At 39.0% G+C, this 15,051-nt stretch overlaps 1 protein-coding gene across 1 annotated transcript in view; it reads right to left on the bottom strand.

The window, feature by feature from the left end:
- Positions 1 to 15,051, bottom strand: part of pfdn4 (prefoldin subunit 4) — a 31,663-nt gene that overhangs the window by 9,846 nt on the left and 6,766 nt on the right. The window contains exon 3 of the mRNA XM_028811922.2: positions 10,369 to 10,509. Coding sequence (XP_028667755.1) covers positions 10,369 to 10,509 — 141 coding nt within the window. The remainder of the gene's footprint in view (positions 1 to 10,368; positions 10,510 to 15,051) is intronic.

Genomic DNA, 15,051 nt, shown 5'->3' with positions numbered 1-15,051 from the left:
GAATACACTTGACTTGAGCATTCCTAGTTTTCACTCTCTTTCTCTGTACGTTTAGCATTCATTTGCTCACAGGTTGATGCGCTTGCTGCTTCCCGAGCAGCTCTTCTTTTCTCCACCCTAGCGGCCTGCTTCTTCTCTTCTTTCGTCGGCATCTTTTTGCATTGAAACTGATTAAGTCAGTATTTGTGTTGCAATTACTTAGTAAGATTTCCTTAAGTTTTCACTTAAGCTGGCACTTAAGTCTTCAGTCTGCCTCAAGAATGACTTATGATATGAAGAGGTAAGGGAAGTGACGGTGAAGGTGGTAGTGATGAGAACGGCGCCCGTACATATGCGCCACATGGCCGGCCATCCTGCTGGCCGCTGCCGAGAGTTGATTCTACAATAAAATAAAATAAAATAAAATAAAAAGAGGAATAACCTTCGAGGTCAATCATCACCCCGAATGCGGATAGCTGACGTGACGTAGTGTTTGTGTACCAAATTTCAGGTGAAACGGTTTGCGAGCTACAGGTGATTTAAAATCCTGGACAGATAAACGGACAGCCACGATAGCATATTATATAAGAAGATATATACAATTTTAATTTGTTTACATTGCTTACTTATGTATTTACTTTTCATGTTTTTGGCAGTTGTATGTTCAAGCTTCATTTTTTTTGCCTTAGCTATACAATAAATTTGTAACACCAAACTGTGCTTTACTTTTAACTTGTTACAAAAAGCAATTACACTTACAGGCTGTACACTTAGGCAGACAATGCAATGAATTAAACTTTTAAAATACTTACATTGTAAACAAAAACAAATACTCAGCATAATGAAATGTACCCCACCCCTCCCCCATTCCTTGAGCCAGAAGGCCAGGATTTGGATAAACCGGTATTGAAAATGAAAACACATACAAAAAAGCAATGAAATATATGGTGCCCTCCATAATGTTTGTGACAAAGAAACATTTTTTCCTTGATCTACTACTATGCTCCACAGTGTAACATTACAAATCAAACAATTCTGACTTTGAGGGTATCTGCATACATTTCGGTCACATGTGGAAATGACACTTTTTATACGTTCCCCACAATTCAGGGCACCATATTTTTTGGGACATAGCAATGGCAGGTATATTAAAGCAGTCTTATTTATTACTTTGTTGCATATCTATTTGATGCAATGACTGCTTGAGGTCTGTGATTCACAGACCAAGTGCTAAATATCTTCTATGGTGATGCTTTGCCAAGCCTCTAATGTATATCTATCTTCAGCTTCTGTTTGTTTCAGGGACTTGTCCCTTTACCTTTTCTCTACAGAATATGGAAGGCATGCTAAAATGGATTTAGATGGAGTGACTGGCTTGGCCATTCAAGAATTTTCCATTTTTGAACTCTGAAAAACATCTGTGCTGCTTTAGCAGTATGTTTGGGATCATTATCTTGCAGGATGAAGCACCATCCAATGAATTTGGAGGCTTTTACTAGTACCTCAGCAGATTTCTATACACTTCAGAATTCATTGTGTAACTGCCATCAGCAGTTACATCATCAATGAAGATAAGTGTGCCAGTACCTATAACAGCTATACTTGCCCAACCAATTAACACCCACGGATGAAGTGGTATGGTTTGGATCTTGGGTGGTTCTTTATTGTCTCTACACTTTGCTCTTGCCATCACTCTGATAGAGGTCCATATTTGTCTCATCTGTCTACAAGACTTTTTTTGGCATAGCTCTTATCCTTCTCTTGAACAATGTCAACTATAGAATCCACAGGTAGTCTGTTGGCAGAAGCAAGCCTGAGTATCTTATGTCTACACTAATGAAGCAATGAAACACACCTGAGCAATCACAAACACATGTGACACCAGTTGTCCCAAACATTATGGTGCCCCGAAACGTAGGGCTGCAACGATTAGTCAACGTAATTGATGACATCAACTACAAAAAATCGTCAACATGGATTTTTTTATTGTTGACGCGTCATAAACAGAACCTTCAATAGAAGCTCCAGTCACAAAGAACCACATTGGTTTTTGTAACTGCAATGCACTACATGAACGTCTGGGGGCAGTATCATTTGTTACTGTTTGTCAAGACTGCACACAATCCTACCAACGAAGAACTACATCTGAGGAGAAGAAGAATGTAGAGGAAAATAAACATGGTTGCAATGGCGAGTCAGACAGAGGTGGGGGAAGGAGATGGAAAAAAATTGAGACGGAAACTTTCTAAAGTGTGGGAGCACTTCACCGAAAAAGCAAAAAAAGTTGAATGCAGATTATGCAAAGCGAAGCTTTCTTTTCACAGCAGCACCACTGCGATGCATGAGCATCTGAAATGCAAGGATCCTGGAGCTGTGATGCCGCCGTTTCTGTAGTGGTAAGATTTAGCGAGTAAAGTTAGTGTCACATGTCAACATTGATGTCTGTACTATAATGTGTATATCAAGGTTTCGTCAATGATAGTTAAGTGAATATAATTTCAGTTATGTTTGCTAACGTGTTTGGAGCTATAGTAAACAAGTGAATAGGAGTAGCTGAGCCGTCCTAGTTTTTTTTTTTCTTCTTTTTTCGTATAATATTTGAGTTAATATGAAAAGTAAACCATCTCTAACTAACATTAAGTAACTTGTGTTTTGGAGCATATCAGTAATTAGCTTGTTACATATTTTAGTTCATTATTTTTTTATTTTGGCATAATATAGTACATGATGTGATAAACTACAACACTTTTCCTTCAGAGTGTGATGATTAAAACATCTTTCTCTGCTGCTCTTTATGTTTCAGTGATACTAAGCAAAACCGTGTAGACGAGTTTATCCTAAAGAGAGGCTCTTGCACTGCTCAGATGGTTGAAGTGTTTACAGAAATTATCCTGAACATGACTGTCAATGACATGCGACCTATATCTATGCTTGAAGATCAGCGCTTCAAGCAGATGATCAACACATTTCATCCAGGCTACACCTTACCCTCCAGAACTCATTTTACAAAGCTCATTGAGGGAAAGTATGAATCTGCTATTACACAGATGAAAACTGTTCTTAAATCGTCCAAGAACAAGATTGCCCTAACAGCTGATGCCTGGACCAGTGTTGCCATAGAGGCTTATCTTGGTATCACTTACCACTTTATAAGTGATGATTGGAAGCTCATTAGCTTCAGCCTCACAACCATGCCATTAGAAGAGCGACACACTGGGACAAACATCGTCGCATGGATTGAGCAGGCTGTGGAAAAGTTTGAGATCCCTCCAAGCAAAATTGTGGCAGTTGTTCATGACAATGGCTCCAATGTCGTCCTGGCTGTTAACATCTTGCAGGAAAAACATGGGTGGATGTCCGTCCGCTGTGCAGGCCACACTTTGCAGTTGGTGATCAATAATGCACTGAAACACCCTCAGATCAGTAAAGCACTTGGAGCATCAAGGTGTCTTAAATGAAGCGAACTGGCTTCAAGCAAGCTGAAGACCAAGCAGAAAGAGATCGGGACCCAGGAGCACAAACATGTCCAAGATGTCTCTTCCAAGTGGAAGAGCACTTATTATATGACAACTCGCCTCCTGGAACAAAGATGGCCACTGACTGCAACTCTGTCTGACCCAACAGTAACAAAAATAGGGAAACAACACCTAGACCTCAAAGCTGATCAATGGCTCATTTTAGAGGAGCTGGCTAAAGCTCTCCAGGACTTTGAATGTGCTACAGTCTACTTGAGTGGGGAAAGCTATGTGACCGTCTCTGCTCTGCCTCCACTGATCAAAGGGCTTCTGAAATCCATCCAAACTGCTAATGATACAGCTGCTGTGCAGGCCCTTCCAGGCAGCTGCTTCAGAGGAGATCACTGCACGTTGGTCAAGAGAGGTCACCTTAAAAGATGATGATCCAAACAAACTGATCATTGCAACTGCACTAGACCCACGTTTTCAAAAGTTGAAATTCCTGAAACCAGAAGAGAGGTTCAGCGTTCAGAACAAAATACAGGCTCTGGCCCTCCAGTCCATGAATGGGAGTATTACTCAAAACAACCAGCTTGCCACGGGGCACAAAGAAGCAACATGACCAAATGATGAGGGTGCTTCAACTTCAGCTGAGAGAGCTTCAAACAGATCTCTACTAGCTCTTGATTCACTGCTTGGATGTGACTCAACAGACAGCGACAGTGAGAACACTGAAGAAGATGCTCATGAACAATTGATCACTAATGAAGTAAGATTTATTTTTTGAAATAAGAATAGTGCATATTAAACATGTCAATACAGTAACCCCTCCTCCATCGTGGGGGTTGCGTTCCAGAGCCACCGGCGAAATAAGAAAATCTGCGAAGTAGAAACTATATGTTTATATGGTTATTTTTATATTGTCATGCTTGGGTCACAGATTTGCGCAGAAACACAGGAGGTTGTAGAGAGACAGGAACGTTATTCAAACACTGCAAACAAACATTTGTCTCTTTTTCAAAAGTTTAAACTGTGCTCCATGACAAGACAGAGATGACAGTTCTGTCTCACAATTAAAAGAATACAAACATATCTTCCTCTTCAAAGGAGTGCGCGTCAAGAGCACAGGCTGTCTGAAACAGAGAGGAAAGCAAACAAATCAATAGGGCTGTTTGGCTTTTAAGTATGCGAAGCACCGCCGGTACAAAGCTGTTGAAGGCGGCAGCTCACACCCCCTCCGTCAGGAGCAGGGTGAGAGAGAGAGAGAGAGAGAGAGAGAGAGAGAGAGAGACAGAGAAAAACAAAACAGTGAAAAATCAATAGGTGCCCTTTGAGCTTTTAAGTATGCGAAGCACCGTGCAGCATGTCGCTTCACGAAGCAGCTGCAAAGAAGGGAGCAACGTGAAGATAATCTTTCAGCATTTTTAGACGAGCGTCCGTATCGTTTAGGTGTGCGAACAGCCCCCCTGCTCACACCCCCTACGTCAGGATCAGAGAAAGTCAGCGCAAGAGAGACAGAGAAAAGTAAGTTGGGTAGCTTCTCAGCCATCTTCCAATAGCGTCCCTTGTATGAAATCAACTGGGCAAACCAACTGAGGAAGCATGTACCAGAAATTAAAAGACCCATTGTCCTCAGAAATCTGCGAACCAGCAAAAAATCCGCGATATATATTTAAATATGCTTACATATAAAATCCGCGATAGAGTGAAGCCGCGAAAGGCGAAGCGCGATATAGCGAGGGATCACTGTATTAAACATTTCAGATGTAGCCAACTGTTATCCCATGCCTGGTGTTGATGTTCTTTGGAGAGCAGCCCATCTTGAAGACAGAAAATCCTCTGTCTTAGTGGAAGGCGAATGAGGCAAAGTATCCCACTCTTGCCTCATTGGCAAAATCACTCGTGTATTCCTGCTAACTCTACTCCCTCTGAGCGTCTCTTCTCAGCAGCTGGGAACATTGTCTCAAAGAAGAGAGCTAGCCTCATACCAGAGCATGTCGAAATGCTCATGTTCCTGCACTGCAATTAGGAATATATGAACTGAATCTTTTATAAACTGTACATTATTGCTTTATTTTATTTGAAGCTTTATTTAAACTTTTGGACTTTAAGACACACCAGTTGTAATTTTTGGTTAAGTTAAATGCACTTTTTTTATTTAAAGACTACATGCACTTTAGTTTGTATTGTTTAATGTATTTCTTTTTATTGTGATGGTCACACTAATATAAAAACATCTGATTATTTTCAAATTCTTATGTTTCACTGGTTGTTATTTTAATTTGATTATTTTTAATTTTAATCGTGTTAATGCAGAGACATCAGGGTGACATTCACAGGTGGACAGATGTGAGCAGATGAGGTAAGACATGCACTGCAGCCCAGAATAGGATGTGCAACCACAGGTCACAGGCATCAAAATAGTCAGGCATGAAATAATCGTGACTAATCGAAAAAAATGTGAACGATTAGTTGACTACCAAAATAATCATTAGTTGCAGCTCTACTGAAATGTTGGGGAACATGGGGGCATGTAGAAAAAGTGTTGTTATTTTCTGCATGGTGTGAGCGAAATGTCTGCAAATGCCCTTAAAGACTGCAATGTACACTTTAATCATATCTGAATTGATTGATTTGTGTGGTAGTGTAGGAGAGAAAATATCAACATACTTTGTATGTATTGCCACGACAAGAGAAAGAAAACACTGGCAAAGTGAATAAGGCTCATTGATTGTTTATTGTTTATTACAACCGACAGTGTATATGTTTAGTACACAGTGTACACGTATCAGTATATACTGTAATGTAAGCATTACAGTATGTTGCATATGAGACAAAATTTCACCATATAATGTAAATTTTTAAGCTTTTCAGTATTTTGTGTATTTACTGTGAAGAATGAATTAAGTCACTAACGGTACCTTACAGGAAAGAAATAATACAGTAAACTATATGTAGAGTCACTGTAGGCATTAGCATTTTTGATACCCTATCAGAAAATGTAAATATCTCACCTCTACATGGTAGTTTTAACGGCAATGTTTCACAGGTGCAAAACTTGGGAGAATCTCTGGCATTTAGAATCCAACTCCTCCTGTATTTCTCTCTACCTCCCTTGCAGCTGGACTTAAGATGTACAGTAATCCCTTGCTATATCGCAATTTGCCTTTCGCGGCTTCACTCTATCGCGGATTTTATATGTAAGCATATTTAAATATATATCGCAATTTTTTTCTGGTTCGCGGATTTCTGAGGACAATGGGTCTTTTAATTTCTGGTACATGCTTCCTCAGTTGGTTTGCCCAGTTGATTTCATACAAGGGACGCTATTGGCAGATGGCTGAGAAGCTACCCAACTTACTTTCTCTCTCTCTTGCTCTGACATTCTCTGCTCCTGACGAAGGGGGTGTGAGCAGGGGGGCTGTTCGCACACCTAGACGATAAGGAGGCTCGTCTAAAAATGCTGAAAGATTACCTTCACGTTGCTCCCTTCTTTGCAACTGCTTCGTGAAGCGACATGCTGCACGGTGCTTCGCATACTTAAAAGCTCGAAGGGCACATATTGATTTTTGATTGTTTGTTTTTATCTGTCTCTCTCTCTGACATTCTCTGCTCCTGACGGAGGGGGTGTGAGCTGCTGTTTTCATTGCAACTGCTTTATACGGCGGTGCTTCGCATACTTAAAAGCCAAACAGCCCTATTGATTTGTTTGCTTTTCTCTCTCTCTCTGACATTCTCTGCTCCTGACGCGCACTCCTTTGAAGAGGAAGATATGTTTGCATTCTTTTAATTGTGAGACGGAACTGTCATCTCTGTCTTGTCATGGAGCACAGTTTAAACTTTTGAAAAAGAGACACGTTTGTTTGCAGTGTTTGAATAAAGTTCCTGTCTCTCTACAACTTCCTGTGTTTCTGTGCAAATCTGTGACCCAAGCATGACAATATAAAAATAACCATATAAACATATGGTTTCTACTTCGCGGATTTTCACCTTTCGCGGGGGGTTCTGGAACGCAACCCCCGCGATCGAGGAGGGATTACTGTACAGTGCACCACAAGTGTGAAAGCACATTCCACTTCAGTTTTGGCAAACCTTATTTCTTTCACTCATACCACATATCCTGTCTGTTTTCCATTGTCACATACACATCCACTTATTTGCTTGTCCGTCCACGCTATTGATGAGTGGTGCTGTTGTGCTGGGGTTGTTCAACTGGCAGCCACACATGTCTGCCCCGTATGAAGAAAAAAAAATATGGAGTGCTCGCACACACACACAGTGATTTGGAAGTTTCAATTGTCCATTACAATGTTTAAGGAAAAAGGCTGGTAGAAAATGTCACTTGGTCAGTTGGATTTTGACTTTCCATTAACCAGGACAGAAGCTGCAGTATGAACTGAACCACAGCTCAACAAAACATTTGTCACAATAACCGACTAGAGTTTACTGCATTTCTGTGTGCTACGTTCTTGACCATTTCAAATTGGCTTCACCCCTTCACACAAGATGATCAGCGGTCACTGATAACTGTCTGCCTTTTTTTTTTTTTTTTTTGGAAGGAGTGTTTAATAGTATGAGGAGGCCAAGAATCCAAAAAAAGGTGCAAACTGAACATTCTGCCAAGGTTTTTCTGCCGAGGTTTTATGAAGAGTAAGGTATCTTCTTAAATGCAAGCAAAATTTGGAGAAAATGAGATGCATAAACATCATGATTCTTTTTTTTTTTTTATAACACACCATGAATAAATGATTGGAAGCATGTGACAGAAAATTATACCATGAAAATAAGGATGCAGGACCATGAAGAATGTCTACAGATTGATAGCCAGGGGAACAAATGGTTCAGACCAAGCTGGTAGGAAAAAAATTAGAGCTGCTGATTATTCAGCCATAAAGTATGTGATTAACGCATTAAGAATTTCTATGATTAGATTTTTAACCACAACCCCTAAAGTTAATTTAATCCAGTCAATTTAATATATAATGAAACAGTGCCGAGTAACTCCAAGTCTATTACTAGCACTTGATTGTTTCCCATGTTGTTTCTTGATAATGGTTTTCATCCACACAAACTAGAAGAGTCACCACTTGTCCCTTGTAATACGGGATTTATTACGAACTGGAACATAAAATATGGCACAGCGTATTGAATCAGTAAGGGACATAATATGATCTCTTTTTTTGTAAACATCGTGTCAAATATACATACTAGCTCTTCAATGCACAGAGAATAACATTATAACATTTAAAATCAAACCAGTGAATGACCTTCATTTTCGTGTCACCTTAAAATTGCAGATGAACAAGCACTCCTTGCCATTATGTTGTGTTCACATATTGAAAGCAATAAAAAAAAGAAAAAAGTCACATCTCAAAGTACATGGTGAGCCAAAAAGAAGTACCACATTTCAAATGTTTATTCTACAAAAAAACGCTACAAGATAAAATAAATTTCATTACGACATAACAAAGGGTATACAAAACAGATTTTTTTTCACTGTGTTTTAAAAATGAGGACTTCAAAGTGGTGGCCATCATTAGCAATACACTCTTTTGAGACGATTTCTGAACGCTTGCATGACTCGCACTGAACGTCTAGGAGAGTGCAAAATTGATGCCCTTACAGCTTGGATGTTTTCAGGTGCTCGTACAGTCCAAGTACTGGAGATTCTCTGTTCAATGTTGTACCTGTCTGTCTAAATTTAGCCACCCACTGAAGAATTGTCACCGCTGGGAGGAATGCTGAAGTGTGTTCGGAAGGCGTATTGCATAGTGATGATGGATTTGTTGTTTTTGAAGAATGCATCGACAGAGAAAGCATGGTTCACACCAGACCAAGGCATGCTGCCGACTGAAAACTACAAGGGATCACCTATCAAAGGACCCCCACCCCAACCCACTCGGCTGCCTTTACTTCACGCAATGACCTTGAGAGATGTGGTACTTTTTTTTTGGCTCACCCTGTATAATGGGATGTCTGCTAATGCAAGTCTGTCTGTGAAAAGCAAGAGGCTATTGAGGTATGGGTCTGAGTGGGAGACAAAATGTCAGTAAGTGGGCTCTGTGCTTGGGGACGAGTATGCCTGCCATGGAGCTTTTTCAGTCACCCATGGCTGCTGGTGCTACCATGTCCAAGCAGCTAAAGAGCACATGACATTCCTTATACCTCACTCACACTTCCCCAGATGCAGACATGATACATTATTGTTGTTTAATTACTAGTATGTTACCTCATAAAGCCTACATTAATCTATATTATACTGTATCCAATAAAACTAGGCAATGATCAGTGCAAATTAATCAGGCTAATATTTCCATCCATTTGGGCTGAAGGTTAAGATAGACTTATTTTCTAATTCATAAATTATACTTTCTAGGACAATGTGCAGTTTAAAATAGGTAAATAAACTTTTCAGATACATATTTAGAATGTTTTTCAGTCTATTCTTTGAAAATATGTATAGATTAGACTTTGAAACAGAAATCTAATTGATGACTTCTCCTCTCCAGGTAACAGCTGCAGAGTTGACTCGTGTAAATGCAGTTAAGCACAACCTGAGCTGTAACAATACTGACTGTGCACAAAAGCTTTCATGTTGATCAATTTCAACATGAAAAAATTCTTTGCTGCACTTTAACTTTCTATTTTTTAACAGATCCTCTGCCTTCTCCATACCACTTCATTTTTTTCCTCCCAACTTAGTACCATAACAACAACTCAGTTGTTTTTGTCCCTTATGAGAGGCATCTAAACATCATGCCCAGTAAATGTTTCATGCACTTGACATTGTAACAGATATGATTATTCATTATTTTATACATAATTGCTTAAACAACGGTGGCTTTCCTTATAGTTGCTATTATGTGCAAATCCACCACCTCCAGAAAATCATGTTCTCTTGCTGCACCAGCTAAATTATTATGAAGCAGTTTACCTTTGCTGCTTCAAGCATTTCTTGAGTCTCCTCTTGAGAATGACTTATGAAAACATCTCCAATCTGGTAAGGGATTAGCAGTGAATCATCATCCAACATCATGATGTCCTCACTGGCATCTTCTAAATTTTGCAGTGATTTCTTGGTTTCAAAAAAGAAAAAAAATTAATTTCAGGAAGTCTATAGATAAATGTAAAAAATTAGCATATTCAACATTCTCTACTCAGATTACCTGAGCAATGACATTTTAGAACACCTACATTCAAAGCAGAAATAATTTTTATTCAAAACATGAACAATCAAAATTATGCAGCTAAATGATCACTTAAATAAACGTTATTCTTGACACGTTTCAGTCAGGTTTTGGAACAAATCACAGTAGAGAAACTGCACTAGTTAAAGTAGTAGATGACTTGCGGGTAAACGCGGGCAGAGACTGTTTATCTTTTCTCATCCTCTTAGAATCTGTGTGCTGCATTTGATACCATTGATCAAAATATTTGTATAAATCGCCTTAGTCAATGGATGGGCCTCTCTGGCAGTGTCTTAAGTTGGTCCGAGTCTTACTTGGCAGGTAGAAAATTCTCTGTTAGTTGTGGTAATTATACTTCAAAGACACATGATATTCTATATGGTGTTCCACAAGGATCTATCCTGGGTCCACTGTTTTTTTCGATCTACATTATATGCTTCCATTAGGTCAAATTATCTCAAGGCATAATGTGAGCTACCCCAACTATGCTGATGACACACCACTGTATTTATCAATAGCACCTGATGACCCTGACTCTCCTGTCTCATTGAAACAATGTCTGACGTGTTTCTGAATGGATGAGTAATAATTTTCTCAAACTAAATAAGGACAAAACAGAAATCTTAGAGACTTGCAAAAAATTGATATAATGAGGGTATTAGAAATAAACTTGATCCATTAGGCTTAAAAGTCAATACGGAGGTAAAGAATTTAGGGGTAATTACTGACTCTGACCTAAATTTTAAAATAACATTAAATCAGATTACTAGGACAGCATTTTTTCACTTAAGAAATATAGCAAAAGTTAGATCCCTTATAACTTTGCAAGATGCTGAAAAACTAATTCATGCTTTTGTTTTTAGTCAACTAATTTACTATAATGCACTATTCTCAGGACTACCCAAAAAAGACATAAATCGATTGCAACGAGTGCAGAATGCAGCTGCCAGAATCTTAACTAGGAAAAGAAAATCCAAGCACATCTATCCAGTTTTGATGTCACTACATTGGTTACCCATGTCATTTAGAATTGACTTTAAAATACTGCTTATGGTTTACAAAGCCTTAAATAATTTCGCTCCATCTTATATTTCAGAATGCCTTTCACATTACATTCCAAATCATAACCTTAGATCTCCAAATGAGTGTCTGCTTATAATTCCAAGAGCTAAACTTAAAAGAAGTGGTGAGGCGGCCTTCTGCTGTTATACGCCTAAAATCTGGAATAGTTGGCAGATAGAAATTTGCCAGGCTAATACGGTGGAGCACTTAAAAAGTGGTAAAACTCATTACTTTAACGTGGATTTCTCATGGCTTCATTTTAGATAGTATATTTTATTATTTAATTTAATATTTTACTCTGTATATGCATTTAATTATCTTTTTTTTCATGGCTCCGGAATCTGTACTAACCCCTACTTTCTCTGCTGTTCTTTTTCTGATTTTCTATGGTGGCGACGCCGCCACCACCACCACCTGATCAAAGCACCGTGCAAAGCAATCCATTGATGGATTGAAGGCCAGAGGTCCACATGACCATCATCGTCTAATGCTTCCACGTGATGTCTGAAAACCTGAGGACTGATTTAGATAATGTATGTTAGATAGGATGTCTAGTGGGGGCTGAGCGGTCTCATGGACTCGGAACCCATGCAGGTTTTGTGGGGTTTTTTTTCTCTCCAGCCCTCTGGAGTTTTTTTTTTTTGTTTGTTTTTTCTGTCCTCCCTGGCCATCGGACCTTACTTTATTCTTTGTTATTCTTATTGCCTAATGTTATTTTTATATTTTTCTTTTTTCATCTTATAAAGCATTTTGAGCTACATCATTTGTGTGAAAACTTGCTACATAAGTAAATGTTGTCATTACTGTTCCCAAACTGGCATCATTAATTAGTAATATTTTATCAAGAAGTTTACTTTCCAACACAGGCTTCCAACTGTGGCCAACTGGGCAGAAACATAAGTCTCAAAACAAGTTAGTGTTGCCTTTGCTTTTCATATGGTGTATGTGTTTGTATATAAATTAATAAAAGAGGAAGAGTATCTTTGAACATTAGAGAAAAGAAATACAAGGTACTCTATAAGTTGGCACATACAAAATGACCATACAACTGAAAGCAAACAAAATGTTTATCAGGTTAGTATAAACAGAGCGCAACTGCAATATTGAAACATTTCATGTAATTACGGAGTAACTTTAATTTATGACCTGTAAAATGAATATGCTTTATTTAGCATTGCACATCCAGTCTAATTCTTTCCTTTTCTAATAGACTACCTCAAAAATTAATTTTCAGGTTTAATACATAGCTCCATAAAACTCAATTAGGTATGGAGTAGTGCTGGGCGGTATACCGGTTCATACCAAAAGCCGTTTTTTACTTTTGTTATGAAATGGATTTTTCTTATACCGGAACACCGGTTTAAATAGCCTAAACAACATTCAGAACGTGGCGCAGCGGGAAACTGTTTAAGTGGGGACCTTTTTCACTGGTGCACTGCAAAATACGCATCCAACAGAGTACATGTGTTAGTGGAGGTATTAAGCGGTGAAAATGGACCGTGAACATTCTGAAACTGAAGCTGCAGCAGACGATAAAGTTGAACATGATGACACAGAAGAACTTCTGACGTAAAAAGGTGCCGTGTCTGTTGTCTGGAGATACTTTGGTTTTAAAAGGGCGGATGTGGACCATTATGTTCAAATATGTGAATACTGTTTCTATACTACTGGATAATACTGCAAGCCAAGCTGTACTTGTTTTTATTTTTTTTTTTCCAATACTGTGTAATATACCTGGTTACTGTGTAATACTGTGACGGTCCCCTACAGACTCCCTCTTCCCACATGGGAGTCTGTTGAACCAACACCGTCGATAGTTATGACCAAGATGAGCCGAGAAATCTCACTGAACCTTGGGGATGGTGGAATGTGCTCAAGTGCTTTTGTTAAAAACAGTCAAAGTAAAACCAAAAGTGTCCGTTGTGCAGTGTTCAGAAAAATACAGTACCCAAATAAATAGCAAATCTATAAAGCCAGTGAAACGTGGGGATAAAATCCATAATAAATAAATCCGTTAAAATGCAGTCTTCCTCTTCGCCCGATCGCAGCACACCACCTTCTGTCTCCACAGCTCACCCGTTGCTGGCGGAGCCTTTGCAGCACAAACTGCTTTCTGCCAACCCCTGTTTTGGCTGCCGCCACACTGCGCAGCCAGACCGTCTGAGGTAGGCTCACCTCCCGTTTTCCTTCGTGCTCACTCAGTCGCTCCTCAAATCCATTGGGAGGTCTTACATTTCGCTCACCCCCCTCTACACGCTTAGTCAGTGGGGTGAACCAGCCCCTAGATCGCCTAAGCTTGCGCTCCCTCACGAAGCCCCAGCTCGTGCTGCCCTCTCCTTCCTGGTGTCTGGATCATCTCCCATGACTGCCTTTTACCTTCTTTAACCTCCTTGTGTTCTGTCTTTTCTTTTTTCCTTCCCCCTATCCTGCCAGCCCATAAATATACGTCCCTGTGGGTGCAGCGCCTTATTCACACACTGCAGTAAGCCGACGAAGCAACTGAAAACAATCACCTCATCAACTCTCTGCAGTCGTGCAATCGTACCCACGGAGGAGACGGACATGAGCTAGATTTAAAAACAGACCTTTTTTTTTTTTTTTTTTTGAAGCCGCGGACCCACTAAACCACAAATAGCATTATAAATGCAAGTTGCAGTTTTATTATTTATGTATATTGCTTAGCTTGAAGCAAGGTCCATATTAATGCAATTTGCCTTAATGACAGTTCAGTTGGTAAAGATGTGATCACCAAGTTGCACCTTGTTTTATTTTATTTTGGTGAATACTGTGTAATGTACCTGGGCTTGAAGTTTTGAAGTAATAGTATTATTGCTAGAAGTTGCACTATTATTTATTTTATTGTTATTATTTATTAGTTTAGATATTATGCAGTTTAATGATGGTAAAGTTGTTTAAAAAGTAACTTTAACGTGTCAGTGGACAGAGATTGTTAACATTAACAGAAAGTGTAGTTGGTTTACAAAAAATATTTACCATTTATTCCTTTTCTAAAACATGTTCAGTGCAATACAACTTTTGACAAGCACCTCTGGATATTTTACTAAGTCTAAATGCCTCTGGATAGTTCACAATTTGTTGTCAAAATTTTAGTTTAAGCTATTTGCAAAATTTGTTCAATAAAAAGTTCTATATTTTGACAGCAACTGTCATACAATGTGATTTCTTCTCTTTATTAGTGCCCCCCTCCACGAAAACTATCACTTTATGGGGCCATGCAAACCTGTATTAATACTTGTGTGCACATTAAAATGTTTGTTTGTACAATTCTCATGACAGTGGAATAGGTTATTCTTAGCCAGTCTACTGCAGTAATTGCAGTGGAAAATGTGGTTAACTCACGCATGGGA

Source organism: Erpetoichthys calabaricus, chromosome 10, assembly GCF_900747795.2.
Source record: "Erpetoichthys calabaricus chromosome 10, fErpCal1.3, whole genome shotgun sequence".
NCBI lineage: Eukaryota > Metazoa > Chordata > Cladistia > Polypteriformes > Polypteridae > Erpetoichthys > Erpetoichthys calabaricus.
The sequence above is the reverse complement of the archived record's forward strand: the minus strand, read 5'-3'. Positions and strand labels throughout refer to the sequence as shown.